The 25,096-nt window shown below is 40.9% G+C and overlaps 4 protein-coding genes across 5 annotated transcripts; 2 read left to right on the forward strand and 2 right to left on the reverse strand.

Annotated features, from left to right (window-relative positions):
• Positions 1-1,119: 1,119 nt before the first annotated feature.
• hps1 (HPS1 biogenesis of lysosomal organelles complex 3 subunit 1) lies at positions 1,120-8,475 on the forward strand. 2 transcript variants are annotated; one of them, XM_013913517.1, is made up of 20 exons: positions 1,120-1,442; positions 2,286-2,401; positions 2,508-2,607; positions 2,698-2,889; positions 2,996-3,127; positions 3,552-3,694; positions 3,773-3,881; positions 3,995-4,155; positions 4,308-4,410; positions 4,499-4,583; positions 4,769-4,824; positions 4,906-5,073; positions 5,345-5,515; positions 5,719-5,795; positions 5,884-6,021; positions 6,169-6,234; positions 6,437-6,581; positions 7,627-7,740; positions 7,843-7,925; positions 8,002-8,475. In XM_013913517.1, exons 4-20 carry the CDS (start codon positions 2,773-2,775, stop codon positions 8,162-8,164), a joined length of 2,031 nt encoding a protein of 676 aa, XP_013768971.1. In that variant the 5' UTR covers positions 1,120-1,442; positions 2,286-2,401; positions 2,508-2,607; positions 2,698-2,772; the 3' UTR covers positions 8,165-8,475. The 2 variants fall into 2 exon arrangements, with proteins under 2 accessions (XP_013768971.1, XP_005743900.1); XM_005743843.1 differs by having other exon boundaries at positions 2,351-2,401.
• Positions 8,476-8,931: 456 nt separating this feature from the next.
• On the reverse strand, positions 8,932-11,167 carry st3gal7 (ST3 beta-galactoside alpha-2,3-sialyltransferase 7). Its single transcript, XM_005743844.1, has 8 exons — positions 11,083-11,167; positions 10,691-10,856; positions 10,457-10,583; positions 10,041-10,378; positions 9,752-9,938; positions 9,494-9,634; positions 9,153-9,305; positions 8,932-9,064 (listed from the first exon to the last, which is right to left on the reverse strand). The coding sequence occupies exons 2-8, from the start codon at positions 10,837-10,839 to the stop codon at positions 8,978-8,980; spliced, it is 1,182 nt and encodes a 393-aa protein (XP_005743901.1). The 5' UTR covers positions 10,840-10,856; positions 11,083-11,167; the 3' UTR covers positions 8,932-8,977.
• Positions 11,168-12,146: 979 nt separating this feature from the next.
• ankrd2 (ankyrin repeat domain 2 (stretch responsive muscle)) lies at positions 12,147-14,676 on the forward strand. Its single transcript, XM_013913515.1, has 8 exons — positions 12,147-12,212; positions 12,678-12,824; positions 12,920-13,027; positions 13,113-13,211; positions 13,377-13,475; positions 13,592-13,690; positions 13,785-13,883; positions 14,551-14,676. The coding sequence occupies exons 1-8, from the start codon at positions 12,147-12,149 to the stop codon at positions 14,674-14,676; spliced, it is 843 nt and encodes a 280-aa protein (XP_013768969.1).
• A 2,456-nt stretch (positions 14,677-17,132) lies between these two features.
• On the reverse strand, positions 17,133-21,817 carry morn4 (MORN repeat containing 4). Its single transcript, XM_005743845.1, has 5 exons — positions 21,734-21,817; positions 20,704-20,777; positions 18,688-18,802; positions 18,489-18,598; positions 17,133-18,393 (listed from the first exon to the last, which is right to left on the reverse strand). Exons 2-5 carry the CDS (start codon positions 20,768-20,770, stop codon positions 18,245-18,247), a joined length of 441 nt encoding a protein of 146 aa, XP_005743902.1. The 5' UTR covers positions 20,771-20,777; positions 21,734-21,817; the 3' UTR covers positions 17,133-18,244.
• Positions 21,818-25,096: the final 3,279 nt, after the last annotated feature.

Here is a 25,096-nt window from a genome sequence, read left to right on the forward strand (position 1 = left end):
GTGGTGGAAGTCTAACTTCCGGAGGAGGGGAGAAAAGTCTTAAAACATTTTGGGCAATAACAGCACTCTTTTTAGATTTTTTTTTATTTTATATAAATATGTTTTTACGGGTGACTTCATACATGCAACTGTGACACCAAAGTGACCACTTAAATTAAAGAAAACTTTAGTGACAACGCTTCAAAATAAGTGTCTAAATAAGTGCTTTTAGATATTTCAGGATGGCTGTCAAGTGGCAAGGCTTGGTTCTACAAGGGCTTTGTACATGTACACGTTTATCTGTCTATCCAGATGAAATGTTGAATAGCTTTTTAGGTATGAAAAGCCTAATCTGGCTTTTCTAGGCTGATCTCTGATTTGCACATTCTAGTGAATGAACTGAAAGGGAAGCTGGGGAGTGTTCTTAAACTGGGTAGATATTGTAAAAGCCTTTCTCTTTACCGTGGAAAGCATCCTGCTATCATCCAACAATGTTGTCTTGCATGGGTGTCCAGAACCAGTTAGGGGTTTTTGTTTTTTGTTGTTTTTTTTTTTTTTGGGGGGGGGGGGTTTAATGCTGCTCAGTGTTTTCTTTTTCCCTCTGAATGTAGCAAACATCTTTGATTTCAGCACCACTCGCTCTCTGGTGGAACTGTTCTGATTTTGCAGTACAACTACCTGTTTCTCTTGCACTCACTCCTCCTAGGATTCCATTTGGTGGACAGCAACAGCTCCCAAATGCGAAAGTCTGACTTGGAATGAACACCAGGCCTTTTGCAGTATTAATCACATAAATAAACTTTCATACATTTGCCAAACACTGTGACTCCCCCACCACCACCACTACAATATAATACATCCAATTAATTAATTTCAATATTTTTTCCTCTGTACATTGCAAAGATTTGCCATTTTCTGAGTAGCTTCCATACAAATCCCGAAGCTTTACTACAACAGGCAAACAGATTTGCACTAAATGTCAAACCAAGATTTAAAAAAAAAAAAGCGGGCACGAGTACGCTACTAATCTCAGTCTCAATCATGCAGCTGCATGCCACAAATACCAGCTATTATACAGCATAGCTCTCCTAGTCATGTGGGCCACTTTATGCACCAGCACATGACTTTTTCCTGCCTCACTGATCATCGGGCTCCCCGAGGGGTAATCCACTTCGAGGAGCTTCCACTTAACACGAGCACCCTTAACAGCAGCAGTCTGACGAGCGCTTCTCCTCGATAGTTTGACAGCTCCAGCTCTTTTCACACCAGCAAACTTCCTGCCTGAAGTCACATGACTGAACGCTGGTGTCGCGCTGCAGCGCGGAAGGAAGAAGGCAGCTTGGGTTGAAACTGTAACCCGCTATGAAAACGTCCCCAAACGGCCCGGAAAACTGAGGAGGGCTGATTGATAGGACAACGGAGACACTGGACGGGGATGCTGGAGTTATCCGGCGCAGAAAAGTGTGAGTGATTTGCGGTGATACGAGTTGTAACTTTGGTCACTACGTTTGTGGATCAGCAGACTGTGTATGGAGGAAGTTAAAAGTTTTGTAAAAGAAGGAAGGCTTTTAGTAAAACACGGGATGTGAATGCACGGATCGGAGCTCCATGAAAAAAGAGAAGCTGCTCATGGTTACATCAGGTGTTTCTGACTGCACATTTTTAGTCTATGGGTTTGCAAAAGATTTGCAAATCAGATTTTTCTGCCTTTCTCACAGTTTTTGCCCAACTTATCATGAGATATTAATTAAATATGCGTTAGATGTACAAAAACCAGCCAAAACATAAAAAGAAAGAGAAGAAAAGATTGTTTGTTATATTTCAAAGATCTGAGCCCCTAAGGATCCTTTCTGTTTCAAAGCTGTCGTTACCCCATCTGTACACTCACTGTGTTGCTCTCACCACAATTACAAACATTATTTAAATCTTTTGTTGAGGAGAAGGACCTTTGTGAACAAGGGTGGACATTTTGGTATTTCTGCTCCCGATCTTACTTTTTTCCTGCCTCTGAGCATGAATATTGTCATTGATACACTATCAGAGTCTACCTACTTTAGGCCAGGAAGCAACAGAGCCTAGGAGAAGGCTTATTTCCTTGCTTTCGGTTACTCCTGTGGCAAATATATTCACAATAATAATACTGTTACAATGACTCAGTGTCACTGAGCTCATGGCTAGTCATGATCTTTATACCAAAGATGCTACAGAGATACAAGTGTCAGTAATTTCTGTACCTATAATCAATAACAGGGTCTATTTGGCAACCTTTTCATAAGTCACTAGTTCTCCAACATTTTCTCTTACAGTCATCAACAATATCATTCATTCTGCTCTATATTCTTGCCACCTGGTTGTCCACACCTACCTGCAGTGGCTTTAAGCCCCATCAGGAGGCCAGTCCTGCACACTGAGAACTGCTTCTGTAAGCTAATCAAATATAAATGCATGCTTACACAGACATGCTTTCAGATTAATACTTATGAAAAAATGATGTGATCTTTCTTTTTTTCGGGTTTTTTTTTTTTTAGATTTCTCAAACTTGTGCTTTAAATGCTGGAACAATAAAATGGAAATCTGAGGACTGTTGTGGACCTTGTGGGCATGCCTTAGCTGTGTGGATAGTATCAAGTCAGTCCTTTGTGCTTCACAAAATTCCTCCCCGGACTCTGTTTTATGTCTTTCACCTCAGTACTTTTAACATTTTTTTTTTTTTTACAGCCTAATGCGTGTGGAGAAGTTGGAGTAAAATAGGACACCGCATTAAAACAGGACAGGAACGCATCTGTAGTCCAGATGAAGTGCTTGCTGATAGCAAGTGAGAGTGCTGAAATGCTCTTCTACTGGACTGACTTGGAATTTCAGCAGAATATCCAGAAACAGTATGGAGCATCTCAAGAGGAAGGCCACGGGGTAAAGTTGAAGAAAGCTGTATTCAGCAGACACTCTGCATGTGCTTTTGAACTTGTTTCCTGTACGTGTTAAAATGAGTTGATCGTTTGCTTTTTTTCTCTCCCAGTTTCCGGCCTTTGAGGACAGCATCAGCACTCTGTTTGCTCCCATCATCATCTCCTTCAGCACCATGGTGACAGAGGCTGACAGCTACACATCTTTCACGACAGAAAACAACCACATCTACGTACTACACCAGGTAGCACCCGCCATACACAGAAAAAACTGTCTTCATCCCCCTGCACAAGTTCCTAAGTTATCTAAAAATTATGCTATGACTCTAATTTCTCTTGACCTTGTTTGAAGATTTCTGATCTGTAAAGCAATCAGGCTTCAGCAACAGCACCTAAATGCAGGCCTTTGTCTCTGTGAAGCAGCATGTTTTATCATGTGAGTCTTGTTAAGGCTTTATCCTCCTGCCGCGCATGATGCAGTTATCGAGTCCAAGCACTTGACATGTTTCAGGTCCACTCAGCGTCAGCAGCCTTTTAGCTCTTTCTTGTGTAAACCCTTTATCGCTTAGAGAAATCAAAGAGCAGAAGACAACCGCCTTCACTTTATTTTCCAGCTCATTCATTCGCTTGGGGCAAAACCACATTTATTAGGGTATTTTGTATCTACAGTTTGATGAGTGCCTGTACATTGCTGTGAATGGAGACGGCGAGGAAAAGGAGGAGGATCTAAGGAGGAAAATCTACGTGATGAATAAGATGATTGAAGTTTTGTTTGGCATGGTGACCCTCAGTGGGAACCTCCTCAGGAAAGAGTAAGACATTTTGTCTGTTTATCATTGGCTTTTAATACAGCATGAGGTTTAGTATGAGCATATGTTGCTCGTCACCAGACTGCGCGCCCGGGACACGGAGCAAAGGCTGAGACTGTGGAAGCATCTCCAGAGTCTGCTGGAGACCTACAGCCACCTCCGAGAGAATGATCAGAGCTTCTTAGTGGAGGTGTGGTTCTTTCTCACTTAGTACAGATTAGAAAATAGACTTTTTCTTTCTTTTAAAAAAAAAAAAATTCTCTTTAAAATCTTATTTAAAAATCACCATCATCACTCTGTTAGGCGGTGGAGAGGCTGATCCACCCCACACTGTGTGAGCAGTGCATCGAATTCTTGGAGCGCCGTTTGGTTCAGCAGATCAACAGCAGCGTAGAGAGAGGAGGAGAGGAGGTGCTGCATGCTTTCATCCTGGTTCACACCAAACTGCTCGCTTTCTACTCCAGGTACAGATGTTTCTATAAACCTGTCACATTATTTTTATAGCTTACACCCTTCTCGTATATCACCTGTACTTACAGTTCATATACTCATACCTACCTTTTTTACTTTTTACAATTCAACATGGTAATGGCTACAACCATCTATTTCTTTCTAGTCGCAATGCAAGTATACTCAGCACCTCAGACCTCCTGGCCCTCATCATCATGGCACAGAATATGTATCCTAGCAACGTGGATGTGGATGACCCAAGTCCAGAGGTACAAAGTGGCGACAGCCTCTCAAACAGCACCGACAGCATGTTGTTACTGAGTGTTTATTCTCTCTCTCTGTGCACTTTGCCTGAAGGATATTGATAGTACATCTGGTTCTGGCCATGAAAGTTTTTACACCCCAGAGCCCTCACCTACAGACAAAGACTCAAGCAGTTCAGGTGGGTTGTTGAGTAGAGCTTTTGTTTTCAGATCATCAAACAGATTTTAACAGACAAGGATAAAACCGAGTAGATACAAAATGCAGATTCCTACTTCTCAAACTGTATCTGTGACCAGATTAAGTCATGTTAAGTGTGCAGAGCATGTTCCTCGTCATTTGTTTCTTTATTTTTCACATCACCAGAAAAGCCAGTGAGGGGAAGCACTCCTGTGTTTGAGTTTGTAGACCCAGACATCCAGGTGAGAATACATTTGTAAACAAAGTAAACAGCTTTCTGTTTGTGTGTTACCCTGACACAATGTGAAACACACTGTATTCAGATGGCAGAGGACAGCTTGAGTACTCTAGAAGTTTATCCACCTGATCCAGCAACCCCTCACAAAGTCTTCTTAGAGGTCTCGCAAAAAGATGGCCTCTATCCCATGATGCCTCACTCCATGTACTGTCTCAAACTGTGGCCTGGCATCACACTAGTTCTGCTAACTAAGGTTTGTGAATACCAACAAGCAAACAATGTGTGTATTAGTGACTCCATATGAAGTCGCGTACAGTCTATATGTGCAGTAATTTGCTTGTTTACAGTATGTGCGCACAGACATATTGTGGTTTGTGGCCAGTAGGGGGAGTCTTTTTGACTTATTTGGAGATACATCTATTTAACCTCTGTGCCATGAAGTGTTCACAGCATCTAAATATATTTTTGCTCAGTTGTTTAAACAGTTCATTTTTTTTCATATTTATCTGTGTCATCTGTGTCAGTTTCCACACAGTGGAGTAGCCATGTCTGTGTATACATTTTGGGAAGCCTTTGCCAAACTGGAGAAGCGCTTAAATGAAGGCCAAGGAGGTTCCACAAGAGGCCAGCCTATGCATGAAGTGCGCAGCAAGCTGGATAAATTCCTTAAAACCCTGGCACTGAATGGGATACAGGTTTGTTTTTGTGTGTTGTTGTGCTTTTGCGTTGAGTGGCTGTATTCTTCTGCACTTCCTCAGCACTCGTCTGCCTTTGCCACAAACACCCAAGTCAACAAACTGACTTTAATCCTCATTTGTTATCACAGAAACACAGAATGTTTGCACATGATCCAATCAAATCTTTTTCTTTTTTTTTTGTCTTTTCTTCTTCTAACCAGTCCTCACAGTTGCAAAATGTCTGGACCGAATTCAAAAACCGGGCCTTCTCCAGAGGAGGGCCTGGGTTCAGCAGAGAGTAAGTCTCTTACTGCCCTCTGCTGGCCAAATGACAGCAAGACAGTTTGATGACCCTGTGAGGCTTTAAATGTCTGTTTATGTTGCAGTCTTATCCCGTGGTGCAAGAACATGAAGACCCAACTGTGTGGCATATACCGACAGTGTTTTCTGTCTGACTCTGGACCAGACGACACTCCTCGTCGTCTCTCCCCTGGCCTGCGAGAGCGGGCCCAGACCATGGTGCAGTGAGTGTCTGTCAGCTACTATTTTCGTTGTTATATTTTAGGCTTGCCAACTTGACTTCATTTTTTTATTTTGACACTGTGCAACCTCGTCCTTCATTGTTTTGTCTGTATCCTCTTTGTCTTCCTATCTTTGTCTCACTCTCTAAGGGAGCAACTGATGGACTGGAAGGACTTCCTGTTAGTGAAAAGCAAGAGGAACATCACCATGGTCTCATATCCTCTCAGTGCAGCAACTCTGTGATGTCCTGTTTTGTCTAATTTCTCTGCAATTGTTTTCTACAAAGCAGAATTTGTAATATTTGTAAAAGAATATTTTGTATTTTTATGGTTTTTAACAACACACATACACTTAAAAAACCCAAAAAACAAACCAATTGTTATGCTGAGCGTATTAATCTTAACTGATTAATCTCACTTACCTGGAGGATTTCCCAGGCCTCGTCCACTTTATCTGTGTGGACCGATCAAGCGGACAAATGATAGCGCCATCACTCAGCATCACAGAGCGGACCACGTCTGAGCTGGGGAAGGGACCAGTGGCTCAGTATATCAAAAACAAGGTCACTAAAACTAGAACTACATCTTATTTGTTTTGGGGTAAAGTATAGAAGTCAATAGCCCCCTCGTCATTTCTTTCTATTTTGCTGGGAAAATGGGAAATGGGTAAATTGATTTATTGGAATGTGTCCAAACATAGATGGAAATAGAGTAGCTGTAGCTAACTGCAGACACTCGACTGTTCTACTCGTCTCATCTCTGTACATATTGATGATTATTTGAACAAAAAATGTCAAATTTGAATTTCTCACTCGATAAGATCTGTTGCCCTACTTCAGTCAATTTCTCTCTTCAATGAACAGTAGACCTAATGGTCAGATGCATTTCTCAGTTGCTGTGTCAGGTCTTTGCAGGAATGTTTTCCATTTTCTGTTCATCTGCTGGGTTTTAGGCCTGCCATTTCTTTTTTGGCCTTCACTTGTTCAGTTTTCAGTTGCATTTTTAAGGATATGACAAGTTTTCAGCTAATAGCTTTTTGGGAATCACATTGTTGGTTCAAAAATACAATTTTATGTCTATCAAGCTATGTCATCTTTGGCATTTTTCCTAGACTCAACTAAAGAAATGTCAGCAAACTGTGTGTTTGTGGAACAGGCTGCTAGTAACAAAGTGCCAAAGGTAGTAAGGAATTTGAAGTAAGCCTTTTGCTAAATTTTCTGTTACGTCTAGACACAACATTAATTCGTCTTTTGTGGTAGGTGCCTTTTTTATATCACTCTGCAAATGGTCAGGTGCAAGGACTGGACTGAAAATTGGTGAAAAGGCAGGCAATATCAAAGAAAAGCTTTGAAAGACCTTCAGAAAGCTTGGTGACCAATTACTCAAAAAATGACAAAGTCTGACTTCTTGGAAGTCAAACATGTACAGATAGTTTTGTTTCATGTGTGGTGGTAAGTTTATGTGTCGACTGTTTCCTAGTGTTGTGATAAATTAGGCCAGCTATCTGTAGCCTCATGTTCATCGTACATTAGGCTGTGCATAAGACAGCGTGTGGATAATCACAGTATGCATATTTTTGTCATTTCTTTTTTCTAATCCATACTGAAGATGTGGAGCCTGGTCAGCACAACACGGCACTATCTTCAGAAGGGTTACTCCACTCTAACATTACGTGATGGAGATTTCTACTTCTGCTACTTTCTCTGGTTTGAAAATGAAACTGTAAGTCACTGCTGTACTTTGTTCTGTTATCCATGAAAACAAATTTAACAGCCTGAAACAGCAAAAAAGCCTATAATTCAATTCGTATACCTCTTCAATCAGGGCTTCAAGTTGGAGGCAAAAGACATACCCATCATGCCCGATGACTCCGCCCCTATCGGGATGCTTGCTCAGAATTACTACAGGTAACCAAGCCTGGTGTGATAGAAATATTTTTCTTTAATTCGTTCTCCTGACTAAACAAAGCGATGCATGTTGCAGGAAGCTGCTTCGGTACTATAGTAAGAATCACCCGGGCGAGACAGTGAAATGCTACGAGCTCCTAACAGTTCACCTGGGAGTCATCCCCACTGAGATCATCCTCCAGCACTGCAGGCAGCTGGCAAGCAAATTATGGGAGCCCTCACGCAACCCACTGCTGTAGACAGACCCACGCTCTCACAGTGGGTCAGAGTAGCCAAGAACAAAAAAAACAACTCTTATTTTACATGTTGTGTTCTGTTTCATTGTCAGTGTATTTTTGTATTGTGTTTAAAATCCTAATAAGACCCAAAATTATTTATTGAAAGCACTTTGATTTCTGATTAGATAAATCAAACCCCACTGTGCGCTGTACACACCTCGTCTTTTATGAAGCATGTTCCACTTCCTAATTTTTGAGTATTTTAATATGTTGTTTAATATGTATTTGACTTAGTTCATATTTATTATTAATCTAAATATTTGTATCATTTTACTGAGATATTTTTTTTCTTTTTAAAATTTGTGGCTGATTTTTGTTTTTTTTGGTTTGTTTTTAAGAAATGCAGCTATTGTCCCTTTTTTTGCCTTTACTAATGGCAGCGTAATAAGATGTATGAAGGAAACATAGTAATAGTAATTATGGTTTGTCTGTCTTAATAAACGAGAAAAAAATTTTGAGAAAAAACAATCAGTAGTCTCACATTCTTATGTTTTATGTTTATTAAATTGTAAACTCAGTTGAAATAGTACAGTGTGAACCTAGACCATCACATGTTTCTGTGTGGTAGCACAATTTAGCTTCTCCTATCACAATTACAGAACAGGATCCAGTGATTTAACATGTTCATTGAATTGTAATGAGAAAAATTAGCCTCTACCGTCACTTGGAGTTAAATATGCTCAGCAATCAGTTAACCACATGATGCTGTGAGCATTTTAGAATCAGTCTGCAGTGTGTAGGGTTCTTCAGTTCTGTATATCACCAATCTTTGACTCATACCCCTCCTGTTAGGTCAGTCACTACGCCTGCAGCCACCAGGTCCTTCAAGAAGAGTTTTTCAGCAGTTATATCATGCACCACCTGGATATAATCATAGGGAGAAAAATGAGTCGAAGCATGAAGCTCAGACGCCTCCTTGCCACTGCTTTGATCATTAAGCTAAACTTACTTGAGACTTCATTGTGTCCATGCGTATGGCCTCATAATAATGAAGCCTGGCCTCGGGGTGCTGCATGTCATACCCAAACCCAGCCAGGCTCACCTGGTCGCACATCTGCAAAGCCATCACCACTCCAGTGGCACCAATTGTTGGCAATATGTTCTTGGGGAGGAAAAAAAAACGACCTGTGACATAGTTTGCAACATAAGTTCAGTCCCGTTTCGTTAGAATTACTCAGCATGATAGCAAAAGCCCTCCTAACGGCTGTGAGTTTATGATTTTAAGTGAAAGTAATTTTGTTATTTGCACAGTCATTAATGTCCACAGATTATTCATTCATAGAAACTCACATTTCTCTGGTTCAGTTCATATTTCTCTATAACTTGGCCCATCTTGTGAATAATCTCTGGGTGGACGATCTTGAAGCTCTCTGGTGTCAGGGGGATATGATCCACAACTTCCTTCCAGAACCACATTTTGGACCAGAAGCTCTATTGAAAAATAAAAATAAAAGAAGATAGTATAGTGCCATTGCTACATGACATGATGCTTCTGTGTGCAATATGCCCTTTCCGTGTGCAGTGGAGGATCTTGTGATGTGGCCTTACCAGAGGTTGTTTGGTGATGACAGAAGTAAGCCAGTCTAAATCGAGGCTCTTAAAGACCACCACAGCAAATATGCTAGTCTTTCTGTACTCGTTTGAGGAGTGAGGTGCTCCCTCTGGGTACGTCAGGCGGATGGTTGTCCTCGAACCAACATCTCTCTCAAAGCCGTGCACCGGAGCATTATTCAGCCTGGTAACACAGATGGAGCCTGTGAGATGACGACCATCACAACGGTTTAAAAATAGGCGCCACAGTCTGTCTTTGGTGTCCACTTGACACAGGAATGCATACCTGATAATGATGTCATACTGATCTATATGTGATCCAAGATGGCTCCCATGAAGAATTCCTCCACTACCCACGACCACGCATCGCGTGCAGCTGCCTTCTCTCTTCAATGATGGAGGCAGGCCAGGTTGAGGCAGAGTGGCGAGCGCTACAGCGAGATGCTGTTCGATGCCCTGAAACCCAAGAGGAGGAGACAGACTCCATGGCTCACGCCTCTCCTGCTGTACAAACACAGGGATGTCTTGGAGGCCAACAGGACAAGACAGGTGCTTGAGGTGGTTTAGACACCAGCGAGGCAGACAAGGTCCTGCCAGCAGAGAGGCTGACCGATTTAGTACGGCCTGAAGAGAGGGAAAAACATTTAAGCTGAAAGAAACCATCTCAAATACTTGCCAAGATGTACAAAGATGCATCTGTACCATATCTTTGGGTTGTTGATAGTCGTCTCTGATAGCTGCCACCTTGTCCGCGGGGAGATAAGCAGGAATCAGAATAGCCAAATAACATCCGATCAGCAGCATCAGGCTAAAGAAAAGGTTCTCCTCTCTTTACAGCAGATTGGGTTTTTTTTAATGCAACAAAATATAGTGTTAGTTATAAATAGCACAGATAATAGCCCACAAAGGAAATGCAGTACTACAGATGTGCTGCACCTGTTGAGAAAAACATCTCTGGAGTCAGTCTTTGGGACCACTTTCTTCCTGTGAAAGGCTGGTCTTGGGGTTGCCGCTTCTGCGGCCTCAGGCAGCTGCTGAGAGCTGTCGTCCAGGTCTGCTACACTCAAGCGATTCAGCGTTACCATGGCGCTCGTACTTTCACCTGAAACACACACAGTGCTGAACTCACGGCAGTGAACATAGTCTCCACTTTATAACAGCAACGTCATGAACTAAACTCTTTCTATGGCAGATACAAACCTCTGTAATTATAGACATTAGAGTAAATTTAACTGAAAAATGTGAGCTTACACTCTTTTAAAATGGTTTTTACACAGTAAAAAGCCAAGATCAACATCAATTTGAGTAATATAAGCAACGGTACTCACAGCCAGGATGATAAAAGACAAGCTGATTGTTAACTGTGTCCTTGCCTGAGCTCCATGGGTGAGAGGAGAGGAGAAGAACATAACAACATCTATTGTTATGTTCTGCTAAAATGGCTGCTGCTGCTTCCTATCTGTCTGAACTCTGTCACTTCCTTCAGAGTCACTGGTTAAACATTAACATGTCACTCATTTGCAAACATTTCTGACTGAGTGGGACCAAGTGAGTGTGTGTGTCTATACAATTAAAATCTGCACAAACACATCACGTGAAAGGGGGGAAGTGTCAGACATGGTAAATACAACACTGAAGTACACCTAAAAGGTTTTAAGCACTAAAAAGGAGAAGTGTTTGTGTAGCTGCCGCACAACCCGTTATCAAACAGCCCTGTGTCATGTACTGTATGCAGACAAAGGCAGTTGATTTACAAAATCCATGCCCTTTGCTGATTTATCTATCGGCTGCCTGACTCTCTCAGGTGAAAACAACTAAAGACCCTCCCCCAGTGCACACTGGTCCTACCTGCAATTCTGGATGCAGTTTATCAAAATTAACCAAACAAAATAACAGACTGAGTGACCAATCGAGATATCACTTGACAGTGATCAAACCTTTATAAACAGCATAATCCCTCAAACCAGCATGTTTATGAAAGGAATATTGAAGTAAAAGAGAAGGGCATACTGTGGCAGCTACAGGAGGGAGTAAACCCAGGAGCTTATGCAGTGAATATACCCTCTGTGTAGGACATGCCTAAAGGGTCTTTTTCTTTGTGTGTGTGTGTGTGTTTGTGTGTGTGTGGGCATGACAGAGGAAGAGAGTGAGCGAGAATGTAGGTCTGGCAAGTACACGGCAAAGTACACACACACCTGTTTGTCGGAGTAACACAATGTCCCACCATGAAGTCACTGAAGTCACTGAAGCCATCAAGCCACTGTGCCCAACAGCACTTCTCTATAAGCTGTATGATCTGACAGTTTTATTCCATTATATTTTAGATTATTGAACATTTAGTTGTTCGATATTACTATATTATTATTGCATTTGTGCATATTTTACCCCAGGGATGGAAAACGTTGCACAGTGGGCCGGTGTGATGGACCATGAGACAGGACAAGAAGAGAAAACCCAGGTAGGTAAAAGCTTTATTCCTGCTGTGGCTTTTGCAGTCATTCTCCTGTTGACTCCTAAAATGATAATTGTTTGACACCCCCCTTTCTCTCTCTGCCAGCACAGACTATATAATGTATTTTTCTGTTGTTATCACAATATCAAAATTCCAAAAAGTTCTTAATGAGAAAAATTAAAAACATATGAGTAAGTGTTGCAGGTGTCGTGCTTGTTTGACATTAAATCTGATAACTAATACAAAAATGTGACTATGAACAGCACATGAGAGGCATTTTATCTGAAATGTTTCTATTGCTATGGCCAAGCCTGGTTTGCACTATGCTGTGAATTTGTTTTGACATTAACACTGTCATTCCCGGCTCTCAACACCCCATAGCTTGCTTGGCACCACTGCTTCCAAAGCCAACATTCCCTCGCTGATCTAGGTTTTCAAACTGTGTTTGTTATTGTTCCCGTCATTTTGCAGGTAGATGAGAGAACGGGGAGAATCTCGTTGGACCTGTGCGGCGAGAGTTTGGACCTGAGTGCAGAACAGGATAACTCAGAGCTGGGCAAAAGAAAAAAGAAGACCAAAAAAACATTCAAGCCCAGGCTGTCTGTGGAAAAGCAAGTGGTGAGAATGATTTTCAGAAGCTGTGTCTTCATGTCAAAGATGTATAAAGTGAACCTCTGCCTCTCCTGCTCCTCTGTGTGTGTCTGTGTGGACAGATAGAACCTGTGGATACTGCAGAATTCATGAACGCAGCCAGTGAGTGCAAACTGGATATCATAGACAGGTATCTGGAAGATGGTGGGAACCCAAATGCCCACGATGAGGTAGGGCTCTTCCTGCATCACAGTAAAACATGAATAAAATATAGCATGCTAAAATCTCAGCTAATAATATATTTACATTTGCCAGCTGAAAAGAACAGCACTCCACCGCGCCTGCCTAGAAGGACATGCTCCAGTTGTCCAAATGCTTTTAGGAAAAGGAGCTGATATCAACTTAAAAGATCAAGTAAGACGTGTGTGCACGCTGTAGGTTTGTAAAGATGATGATGGGATTGAGTGAGATTATCTTCTCAAACTAAAGCTCCTGGTTCTAGTGACCTGATGCCTACACTACTAATGGGATGGGATTGGGGGGGTGGGATGGGGGGTGGTGGCTCCTACTGTGTTTCAGCTGGGCTCTAGGGCCATACACTGGGCCTGCAGAGGGGGAAACCTGACGGTTGTCGAAGTCCTGAAGAGCCACGGGGCTGATCTTAATGTTAGAGATAAGGTAAATGTGAATTTTAGTGGGCTCTGCATTTGCACCAGACCACAGTCAGCCTCTAATTGAACACGAGTTTGCACACATTCCCACAATCTCAGATTATATCATTGTCTGTACTGCAGTTGCATAGCACACCTCTGCATGTTGCCACGAGAACAGGCCACACCTCCATTGTGGAATACCTGCTGTCTTGTGGGGCCTTAATCAACTCCAGGGACAGGGTAGGTGGCAACTCCGCTCCACTTCTGTGCTTCATGACCTCTACAGTTTATTTAAGTCATTAACAAAAATGCTTTTTTTAAAACCTGGTTTTAGGAAGGTGACACAGCCCTGCACGATGCAGTGCGTCTCAACAGATACAAGATAGTGAAGCTGCTCATAGTTGCAGGAGCTGACACAAAAATAAAAAATCATGTGAGTTTTTTTTTTTTTCATCTTTAATTCTCATTAGTGTGCAGGTTAGCATGGGTGTGAAAATGTAAAGAACCTGGTTCACAGGACGGTTTTGATTTCCATATGTGCAAATACAATACTAGTTTGGTTATCTCATACTAAAGTGAGACAATGATGACAGTTTGATTTTTGATTCATACGAAAGGCAGTTTTGATCCAAGTCAAGAAATGTAGTTCAGCAGCACCTCATAAACTGTCAGACTGGTGCATTGTTTTTTGGTTGAGTTGTTTTTTTAAATGAGCAAGATGTAAGGTGTGATCTTCAGATGTGCTTCTGTTTTCTTTGAACACTACTTGCAGTTTCCTGTCTTCATGCTAAGATATTAACACTGTGGTGCATATGACATAATCACAAGTGTCACGTTCAGTTTCATGCCACTGTCACACCTATTCATCTCTTTAACTTTTGCTAAATTGCAAACTAAAAGGACCAGGCCTCCACCGCCTTACACACACAAACCACTAGGATTTTTAAATCTAAGCATTATATTTGTTATTACACTTTATTGCCACTATTTTAAAGCATATTTACTGCCTGCATATTAAACGCTAACATGGTTTTTGCTCACATCTCAACACTCTGCATGCTATATACCTCAGTGGTAACAAAGTGACAGTGTGATTACAGGAAGGACTGACAGCAGTGCAGCAGGTAAAACAATGGCAGTTTGACATCGTGGAGACCCTGCAGAGGCTTGAGAAACTAAGGAAGGTGGGAGTACTGTCGCCTTCTAACAACTCAGGGGAGGAGTGAACAGTGCAGCACAAAGCTGTGCATCTGTGCAAGGATCACCTCACTTTACATTGCAACTGAGTGGTTACAGTTCTGCCGCATTGAACTTAAAGCCAGCAGATATCCTGGGATTGTTGAGGCTCTCAGTGAGCTAAAATCCACCTGGTTGACGATCCACCCTTGATTCATATTGTATATTCTTTCTATATCACTTTCTATGAGCATCTGCCTCAGGTTCTCTCTATATAAATATATTCTCTACTTCTATGTAGTGCTGTGTAAATGATATTTGCATCTGCGTTTCCAGGACGTTACTGTAAAACCTCTAAATCAGTCTGAAAATATCAGTTGGGAATTAACATTAATATTAAAAAGTATCTGCTTATTTAAAACAGTAAGAAAACAACTCACAAGTGAAAAAAACAAAGGCAGCCTCGGGATTTTGAAACGAGGTTTAAAAGTGCTTAATATTGTTACGAACACTGAATATTTCACATCTGATTTGGGATGCTTTTGAAAGTTAAATAAAGCTGACAGAGATGGGGACTGTGTAAAAGTTGTTTTTGAATATACATTAGAGGTCCTTCTTTTATTGAGCCAGTGGGCCAGGCCAGAGAACGCATTAGCCCTGTGTTTGAGACGCCAGCTGACAGCAGCAGAGATGATGGGTATGCCTGGGTAAAGTCAGAGGTTCAGCAGGAGCTCAGCAACATATTTTCCTTCTATCATCAGAGGCTCAAATGTTCCTGAGGGACATTTGTCATTCACGCTGGGGAAACAATTTGCTGCTCTGCTTATACTGTAGTCTTTTAAGTACAGTAGCATATTCTAAAAATAGCCAGCACAGCTTCCTAAACAAATATTGTGGTACTGCTGTATTTCTCACAGTGCTGGTGTAAAATGTTGTTTTTTCATGTATCACTGTGCTTCTTGTAGGCAGTGCATCAGATAAACTATCACACACAGACACGTTTCCTGTTAAAAGCAATGCTGTGTAACTGTCAGGGACACTGGGGAAAACATACCACAAACAATAGAAGGTTATTCACACCGTGTGCAAGTGTTATAGTTTTATTTTGTCGACCCAATCTTAGCACGGCTTTTGCTAATCTGTGTATATCAAATGAAAGTTTTAGAAAAGTGATTGTTTTACTTTTTGAGGTTTAATGTTCTCAGCTCTTTGTGAGTTGCATGCTGCTTTGTTGCGAGTTAGGGCTGGAATGATGTACAGCGAGAAAGAGGGGGATGGGGAAGCTGGAGGTTTTCCCTCTGTGTTGTTGCTATGGTGGAACCGAAATCCAGTGGAACCTGTTTGTGAGTGAAATGCAAACATCTCTCCCATAATTTACCCTTTACGTTAGAATCCCTGAGAAGCTATGAAATAAAAACTAAAGCGTTTCCTGTTTCTTTGTTCAATTCAAATACTGTGACACTCAATGAAAAACACGTTTCGCTTTCAGCAAAAAAGATCTTTATTAAACACATCCACTGGTTGCCACCTCTGTGAGACTTATTCCAGGAACGTTACAGGATATTGTGCAACAGTTTTCTCTGAGAGCACTCAAAGCAACATTAAATCGTTACTGAACAAAAACCTAAGAACCGAAACGATGTTTTCCAGGCAAGTGAAAATCTGGGCAGGCACACTTTTAAAGCACCATTTGTTTCCATTTGGAAAAGGATGTGTGATTCGAGTGTATCCAGTTTCACTCAGGCAGAAGTGTGGAAGCAAAGAAGGCTTGAGGAAGTGTTGTGTCTAATGGAAAAGAAAAAGAAAACCCTCTACGAGATCTGCAGCATATTACACTGTTTTCACACAGTTCAATCCTTAAAGTGTGTTTTATAAAGTGGTACTAATGCATTCACTGTGCTGCTGTCTTTGTGATTGTACTTTCCACCGTGCTGCCATACCAAAGGGGCGTTCAAAGCAACAATGCAAGACTGTGAATTGATTTTCTTTATACCCGGTAACAGCAGTGAATGCCTGTAAATGTGTTAAACCATGCTCGAAACATCAGACATATTTAAAGCAGAATCTGATTTCAATTCCCTGTTTAATCTGCAATTTGTTCTTACTGATTGCTCTTTATTGTTCAGGAAAACATGACACTTGACTGTTCTGGAGTTCAGTAGCTGTATCTTCTGTCTGTCTTTGGTTGAAGCGCTGTGTAGGCAACCCTAGACAAACCATCTCAACAAATGCTTTTTAAGGCCTATTAACTGTTCAAGTACACGGAAATAATCAGAAATCACAGGTCGACTGTGATCAGCTATAAAGGTTAATAATAAATTCTTAACACGTTCTTTAACTACACTGTGTTAAATAATGCAGTAGTACAATTTTCCACCTGACCAACAATTCATTCCAGAGGTCAAACCAAACACAGTCACAGACGATGACTATCTATACATATCACAAAAGGACTACACACGTTACAAAGTGAAATAGATATCTGATTTATAAATCATTCAATTTGCTGCCTTGTTTAAGATTTAGGTCCATAATTGAGTGCATTTAGTTGTGATTTCCACTGTAAATGTAACGCGTTGATGGGAGCTAAACCCTCAGCACCAGCTTAGCGATATGTCTCGGAGCAATGGAGTCAAGAAGGGAAAGAGAGGGCGTTGTGCGTCTTTTGTTTTTTTAAATCAGACAACCTTGAACTACACTCTTGCACAAAAATGTCTTTAAGGCAAACGTGAATACTGATTTTCAAAAGGGGGAAAGTGGAAAAATTGATCCCTTTTTTTGTAAAGTTAGCAGCAGGATTTTCAGTTGAGGGACTCTTAAAGGCGGCCATTGGAGTGTTCTCAGAATCATTTACATTCACCTCGTTTCGTCAGCGCGCTGTGTGTGTCTTTTTCCACCCGTCAAACTTGTTGAATGCTTTTCCTTGCTCATAACACCTTTACAAAGCCAATTAAAAACTATTTGAAATGGTGCATTGTTTAGATCTGTGTTTTAGCCCTCGGTCTTTGTGACTGGCTTTGTGGGCATGCTGTCATGAATGTGAATCATGTTGCTGCCATGCTCTTGCACATGCAAGCACGTCCTTGTGCATGTGAATGTGAAGAACAAAAGCGGACCCACTTATAAAAGCACTGCTAGTGGCACCACTAGTTAAAAATTCAAAAGGTACATTTAGGTTTCACTTTCTTGTAATAGCTTGCACCTTTTTAAGGTGAATTAATTCCACCTATAGAATTAATTTACAAACTCTTTAAAGAACCAGATGTCTCAATTTTCCTGGTTTGATAAAAGAAGGCTAAGTATTCTGTAGGAAAGACAAAAAGACGATGTTCAGAACACCGGAACAGCAGCATTCACTGTATTCATAACTTGAAGTTAAAGGTGTGCTTTATGGTCTTCATATTTCATGTCAGTCTTCCAGAAAGTCATTATTTGGTCAATTTGCATGTGGATTCCAAGCCTCTGTTGAAGCAGAGCGAGGATCATGCATAACAAGAAAAAAAGTCATGGTAAAAGAAGAGATGAAGACATTGAGAGAAAAGCTGGGGAAACATATTCAAGTACAATCCCTGACGCCCTTTCGGATGGTGTTGAGTGCGATTGTGTCCTTCAGGGTTGTCAAAGCGCCAGGCTGTGAGCATTGGAGGCTGAAGCCTGCGCACGCTGCACCACTCCTGGACACTTTTCTCTCTTCAGCAGCTTGTGGTTTTGAAACAAGCCTTCATTTCGTGGAACACCATGAGTTCCATCTGGGAAAGTCAGTAGCCCTGGAGGGACAGACAGAGGACGCTAAGACGCTATCACAGAGAGAGAATACTGACATCTTGATGGACAGGCTGTTCCAGTGCTGTAAAACTCTTACCATAGCCTTCAACACGCCCGTCTTTGAATTCCCCTTCAAACTTCATGCCGTCATATCGACTGAAGACACCCGTGCCATGAAATTTTCCGTGTGCAAATTCGCCTTCGTATCTGAAATGGTGAAAGTAAAGCATGAGTTTATTTTTTAATCAAGTACAAAATTTGTTCTCTTGTTGCTTCCACTCTTTTTGTTCACACACCTGGATCCATCTGTAAAAAGCAGTACACCAGAACCATGGAAGAGTCCATTCTCAAACTGACCGCTGTAACAGGTTCCATCCTGAAACTTGAGCTGGCCATCACCATGTCTCCGACCTGGAAAGTTCCACAACATCAAAGTGAGCAATGGCAGTAACTTCAAACAGAAGATACCATTCACTTGTGAGGAATCTAATTAAAATCAACCACCAGGTCTGTTGTGGTTTATTCCTACATAACAAATTGCAACATACTGATGGAAAACCGAGCCTACCGTTTGAACTTACAGTGTGGCCGAGGGATTTAAATTCACTTTTACCGTAGAGGTGCTTCTCATGTCACATGAGTTAGTACGTGCCTGGATTTAAATACCCCTCCACCCTTGCTCAGAGAAAGGTTTACTACTGTCCCATCTGCCTCCTGTGCACTCAGAATTACAGCAGTCTAATCCAGCAGATTTTTAGCAGGGATTTCTACTTTGGGATCCAGATTGTGAAAACAGTCAAGGAATGTACTTGCACTCCCCTCCTAGAAGCCTGTGATCCACTACTGAAGCTTATAATCACATCAGAGGGCACACACCTGCAACTGGTTTAATCCACGAACGCCACACTGAAAATGCAGGTAGAGCAAAATTTGTTGAATACAATAGGTTAAGTTGTGTTGTTTTTATGTAAAAGCAGCTGAAAATCTTAACAGACCAAATGACAAGAGAAAATTACTCTGGGATTGTCTTATTCCTAGCATATTGGCTTAGTTTCTCAGAAGCAGCTGACAGAGGACACTAAGATTTCCAAAACAGGTCCAAAGTCTAATCCAGACAAAGCCAGAGCTAGCAACTCAGTCGCTGCTTGTCTTGGGTTACCAGTGCTTGCTAATTGGGATTTGACTAAATAGCTTGAGCTTGCATGTCACTAAATGTAGCATCACTGTATGTGTGTTAGAGAGATTTAAAACAGAGCAAGCATCCTGTGATATTTTAGACAGGTGAAAATTTGGACAAAGATGTTTTCCCCACAGCTTTATGATAACCCTGCCTTTGGTACTTTCCTGCTATTTCCCTGTAATAACATTATTTATGTAAATACAACTCACTTACAAAGCTCTCTGTTATGTGTACTCTGAAGTTAAACATCCAGCACAGATGGGTGAACATCAAGCTCAGTGAGGCAGCTTACTTATTACCTTATCTAATGGATGCTGCTTTAGCTGATGCTTTATAATTTACTAAAATTATTTAAAAGTTATTGAAATATCTGGAAACATGCAAGGAAATATACAGGTCTAAAAAGCTTGAAAGTTAGTATTTGCCGTGCCCAACACAACCTGAACTCTCTTAGACAAGCTTTCTTTCCTAAGAGAGCAAAATATCTCTTCTTTGGGGGTCGCCGGGTCGGCTACCTTTTGTTCTGTTCTCTGTCAAAATTATCCCACATTGCTTTAATAATGTTGAGGTACAAGCTCTGGGGGGGCAAATCCATAAGTAACAGTGCTTCACTGTGTGTTCTTCTATCCAGGTATGCTTTTACTGCACTTCCAGTGTCCTTGTGATCATTGGCATGCTAAAAAATGAAGCCCTTGCCAATCAGATGCTTTCTAGATGGCACTGCATGGTGGATTAAAAAAGTATATCTTTGGTATTTTTTGTAGATTTAACTAAAGAAATGGGAAGAAATTGCGTTTTTGTAACAGGCTGCTAGTAATAAAGTGCCTAATGATCCGATTTAAAATGTGTTTTTTTTCACCTGTTCAGTGGATTAATAAAAAGAAAATAATAAAAAGAAAAAGAAAAAAGACCATTCCTCTGAAAATGGTCAGTTACCAGAGCTGGACTAAAGATTAGTGAAAAAGCAGCAGAAAAACCTTAAAAGCTGATAGCTAAAGCAACAACACCTTGGAGACATATTCTAAACACACTACCATAGCTACAAGTGACCGCCTGTCTCCCTTGTATTAACATAAACATGTTTGGACATCCTTTAAGCTTTCTTTAAAACTGAAAAGTGGGATTGTCTTGCCTTCTTTCCACTCGCCGTGGTACTCTTCCCCACTAGCATAGGTGAAAGATCCTCTGGTCAGAGTCATGGTTTTCCTGTCAGCACACAAACACACTCTGAGTCACTCTGTGACTGAGTTAAAAACGCACACACATGTACTTCTGAGTAGAAATTCCTTTTGGGATTATTAGTCCCTCTGTCTATGGAACAGGAAAGTAATTTCCTCTTTGGTACACATATGTACTGTAGGGTTGGAGACCTCAGTCATAAAGCAGACGTGATGAAAGCAGAACGCTTCTAATAGTCTTTAAAGGATTACCTTACTATGATGATCTTTTTCTTTAATCAGTCATATTTAGTAAAGAAAGACAAATAAATGCATTATCTAGCTTCTATTACAACCTCTAGACCTTAAAGCCTTAGAAAGCTTTCCAATTTCTTTAAATAGTAGGGGATTATTTTAACTTCATACGCTTCCTATAATTAAATAGCACACGGGGGAGGGGAGCTATTTGATGCACCCCAAAATGAAGGCTAATAATCAAAAAGGCTTTATAAAAAGGCAAAGGCAAGTCACATCTGATCCCATAGCTGCAAAAGCACAACTCTGATTATAATACAGTGCATGCTGGTAGCGGTGACGCTGGGGTATGCCCAGTTGTGAGGAACGCCTTTTACAAAGGTTCAGACCCTGGAAGCGTTACTGTAGCATGGAGGCAGACATACACCAAAGATGATTGCTATTTAATGGTTAATGACGCTCTTCCTTTAAAAGAAATAAATGATAATGTGTACAATGTACAATGAGAGTGAGGTGTAATTTCATCCGTGATGTCAAACGAATAAATAATTGATCACACCAACACTGAAACGTTGTTGGAAATATCCAACTTAGGTTGCCAATATGTTCTGAGCCGTGCAGTTTTCACTTACATAACATGTTGCTGAAAAGGCTGTCGCTTTTAATGACAAAGCCTAGGTAGATCTGATGTAACCTATATCTCATCTACAAGGGGGGAAAGGCTGCACACCCGTTAACGCTATAATTTACCTGCAGACTACGTTTGTCGTCTCTGAAGCATGGAAACCACCGTGCAAGAGCGGAGGGGCGTAAAAATATGAAAACACCGGCTGAGAGACGTTTGTCGCATTCAGGTCCTCCTCGTAAGCTTGATCGAAGCAGTTGTCCCAGACACGCTTTGGAAAAAATGCAAAAATCGTCATTCTTTTGGATTCATTTGTTTGCACGTTGAATTATAAGGTGGGAAATTCCCATGTTTTATTTTTAAACCCTATTTGGTTGCTATCAAATGTTTTATAGTTGTCGACTTTTTGTTGGTGGCCACCCTTCCGCTAAGGTTTAATAATTCCGGCAGCACGTGAACGTAGCATTACAACGCCGTTGGCATAGTGTGCTGCAGGTTACAGACAGTGGCAGACATATTTATCATAGAATGATGCTGGGCATTTTTCTGAAGCTGTTTAATTATTTTTGTCATTATTGTTGGCCAATCCTGTGTTTTATATAGGACCAAACATGCTATTACTACTAATACTACTAAATTCTTACTATTTTTAAAAATCTGATTAAGATGTCGGGATTTTATTTTAGTTAGATGGCCAAACTCCCTGTCCTAGCTCATGGTAGCCTACTGATGTATATTGCAGAGGTTTTCTTAATAATAACCTAGTCACTTTATTTAATACTACTGGGCTGCACTCCCTTTTGCCTTCACAACTGACTTCACAACAATTCTTCATGGCACGTAATTTAACAAGGTGCTGGAGACCTGGGTCTATATTGACATGATAACCTCACACAGTTACTGCAGAATTGTTGGTTGCTCATCTATGATGAATCTGGCAGTCTATGGCAGTGAATCTGCCATCCCAGGGGCGCTCTACTGGATTGAGAGCTGATGCCTGTAGAAGCCATTTGTGCTCAGTGCCGTGACTCATTGTCAAGGAACCAGTTTGCAATTATTTGAGCTTTGTGACATGGTGCACTATCCTGCTGGAAGCAACAGTCAAAAGACTAATACAATAAAGAAATGGATATGGTCATGAGCAATACAGAGGTGGGCTGTGGTGTTTAAATAATGTTTAACTGGTATTAAGGGTAGTAAATCACTTTTCTTCACCACTGATCAGTTTGAACTACAGGAGGTCATCTTGACCATGTCTACATACTTAAATGCATTGAGTTGCTTCCATGTGATTAGCTCATTAGACATCTGTGTTAACAAGCAGTTGAATGGGTGTCCCCGACAGAGTGACCAATACAAACACTGGTCAAATTGAAATCTGAAACATCAAAAATGCAGAGCTACCCTCTGTGGCAACCCATTATGATAAGAGAGCTGATATATAGTCGTGGTAAAAAGTAAACACACATTTGTTCAATTCTAAGGGTTTTATCAGGACATAGTAAACATCTGCTGTGAAGCAGTGGGTTAGTGAGCTATGTTGAGCTTAAAGTCAGAATTTTCAGTGTCATGAAAGTGGTTCTCTCTTTTTACTGGGCTAAATTATCATGGCAACTTATGCAAAACATATAACCTGGTTCAGGAGTGGCTTAAGTTTTGTTTAAAAATCATGTGGAAGTGTCACTTTTTCACATCTTTTATAAAATTTATAGCATTCAGTGTCATATAGATCCTCTAGGGAAACGTGTTTTATACAGTGGGATGCAAAAGTTTGGGCAACCTTGTTAATAGTCATCATTTTCCTGTATAAATCGTTGGTTGTTACAATAAAAGAAAAAGTCAGTTAAATATATCATATAGGAGACACAGACAGTGATATTTGAGAAGTGAAATTAAGTTTATTCAAAATCAGGCAGGTGCATAAATTTGGGCACCACAAAAAAAGAAATGAAATCAATATTTAGTAGTTCGCCTTTTGCAGAAGTTACAGCCTCTAAATGCTTTCTGTAGGTTCCAATGACAGTCTGGATTGTGGTTGAAGGTATTTTGGACCATTCCATTTAACTCACACCATAGATTTTAAATAATATTCAGGTCTGGGGACTGAGATGGCCATTCCAAAACGTTGTACTTGTTCCTCTGCATGAATGCCTTAGTGGATTTTGAGCAGTGTTTCGGGTCGTTGTCTTGTTGAAAGATCCAGCCCCGGCGCAGCTTCAGCTTTGTCACTGATTCATGGACATTGGTCTCCAGAATCTGCTGATACTGAATGGAATCCATGTGTCCCTCAACTTTGACAAGATTCCCAGTCCCTGCACTGGCCACACAGCCCCACAGCATGATGGAACCACCACCATATTTTACTGTAGGTAGCAGGTGTTTTTCTTGGAATGCTGTGTTCTTTTTCGTCCATGCATAACGCCCCTTGTTATGCCCAAATAACTCAATTTTTAGTTTGATAAGTCCACAGCACCTTATTCCAGAATGAAGCTGGCTTGTCCAAATGTGCTTTAGCGTACCTCAAGCTACTCTGTTTGTGCTGAGGGCGGAGAAAAGGCTTCCTCTGCATCACTCTCACATACAGCATCTCCTTGTGTAAAGTGCGCCGAATGGTTGAACGATGCACTGTGACTCCATCTGCTGCAAGATGATGTTGTAGGTCTTTGGTGCTGGTTGACTCTGACTGTTCCCCACCATTCGTCGCTTCCGTCTATCCGAGATTTTTCTTGGTCTGCCACTTCGAGCCTTAACTCGAACTGAGCCTGTGGTCTTCCATTTTCTCAATGTGTTTCTTAACTGTGGAAACAGACAGCTTAAATCTCTGAGACAGCTTTCTGTATCCTTCCCCTGAACCATGATGGTGAACAATCTTTGTCTTCAGGTCATTTGAGAGTTGTTTTGAGACCCCCATGTTGCTATTCTTCAGAGAAAATTAAAAGAGGAGGGAAACTTACAATTGACCCCCCTAGATACTCTTTCTCATTATTGGATTCACCTGTGTATGTAGGTCAGGGGTCACTGAGCTTACCAAGCCAATTTGAGTTCCAATAATTAGTTCTAAAGGTTTTGGAATCAACAAAATGTCAACAGTGCCCAAATTTATGCACCTGCCTGATTTTGTTTAAACAATTATTGCACATTTTCTGTAAATCCAATAAACTTCATTTCACATCTCAAATATCGCTGTGTGTGCCTCCTATATGATATATTTAACTGACATTTTTTTTATTGTAACAACCAACGATTTATACAGGAAAACTATTAAGAAGGTTGCCCAAACACTTGCATCCCACTGTATGTACAGCTGCATCCTACTAACATTACCAACAAAGCTCAGCTGTAATTCCAAAGCAAATTGTATTCAATAAGGGGTTGCAAAAAAATGCATAAATGTTTTGATACCTGATTGTAATCTGCTGCTAGATCCGGAACTACTACAAGAACACAGAAAACAGAATACCTATTTATGTAATACCTTATTTATGTAA

The sequence above is a fragment of the Pundamilia nyererei genome, unplaced genomic scaffold, assembly GCF_000239375.1.
Source record: "Pundamilia nyererei isolate P.nyererei 1_Seehausen unplaced genomic scaffold, PunNye1.0 scaffold00136, whole genome shotgun sequence".
Classification (NCBI taxonomy): domain Eukaryota; kingdom Metazoa; phylum Chordata; class Actinopteri; order Cichliformes; family Cichlidae; genus Pundamilia; species Pundamilia nyererei.

Coding starts and splice junctions, on each gene's coding strand:
- hps1 (XM_013913517.1), top strand. CDS start 2,773: ATGAAGTGCTTGCTGATAGCAAGTGAGAGTGCTGAAATGCTCTTCTAC. Junction 3,882..3,994: donor ATCAGAGCTTCTTAGTGGAG/GTGTGGTTCTTT, acceptor TCACTCTGTTAG/GCGGTGGAGAGGCTGATCCA. Junction 7,741..7,842: donor TCTGGTTTGAAAATGAAACT/GTAAGTCACTGC, acceptor CTCTTCAATCAG/GGCTTCAAGTTGGAGGCAAA.
- st3gal7 (XM_005743844.1), bottom strand. CDS start 10,839: ATGGTAACGCTGAATCGCTTGAGTGTAGCAGACCTGGACGACAGCTCT. Junction 9,635..9,751: donor TCATCACCAAACAACCTCTG/GTAAGGCCACAT, acceptor ATTTTTCAATAG/AGCTTCTGGTCCAAAATGTG. Junction 9,065..9,152: donor TGGACACAATGAAGTCTCAA/GTAAGTTTAGCT, acceptor GATTATATCCAG/GTGGTGCATGATATAACTGC.
- ankrd2 (XM_013913515.1), top strand. CDS start 12,147: ATGGAAAACGTTGCACAGTGGGCCGGTGTGATGGACCATGAGACAGGA. Junction 12,213..12,677: donor GACAAGAAGAGAAAACCCAG/GTAGGTAAAAGC, acceptor GTCATTTTGCAG/GTAGATGAGAGAACGGGGAG. Junction 13,476..13,591: donor ATCTTAATGTTAGAGATAAG/GTAAATGTGAAT, acceptor TCTGTACTGCAG/TTGCATAGCACACCTCTGCA.
- morn4 (XM_005743845.1), bottom strand. CDS start 20,770: ATGACTCTGACCAGAGGATCTTTCACCTATGCTAGTGGGGAAGAGTAC. Junction 18,803..20,703: donor CCACGGCGAGTGGAAAGAAG/GCAAGACAATCC, acceptor GGAACTTTCCAG/GTCGGAGACATGGTGATGGC. Junction 18,599..18,687: donor CTTTTTACAGATGGATCCAG/GTGTGTGAACAA, acceptor TCACCATTTCAG/ATACGAAGGCGAATTTGCAC.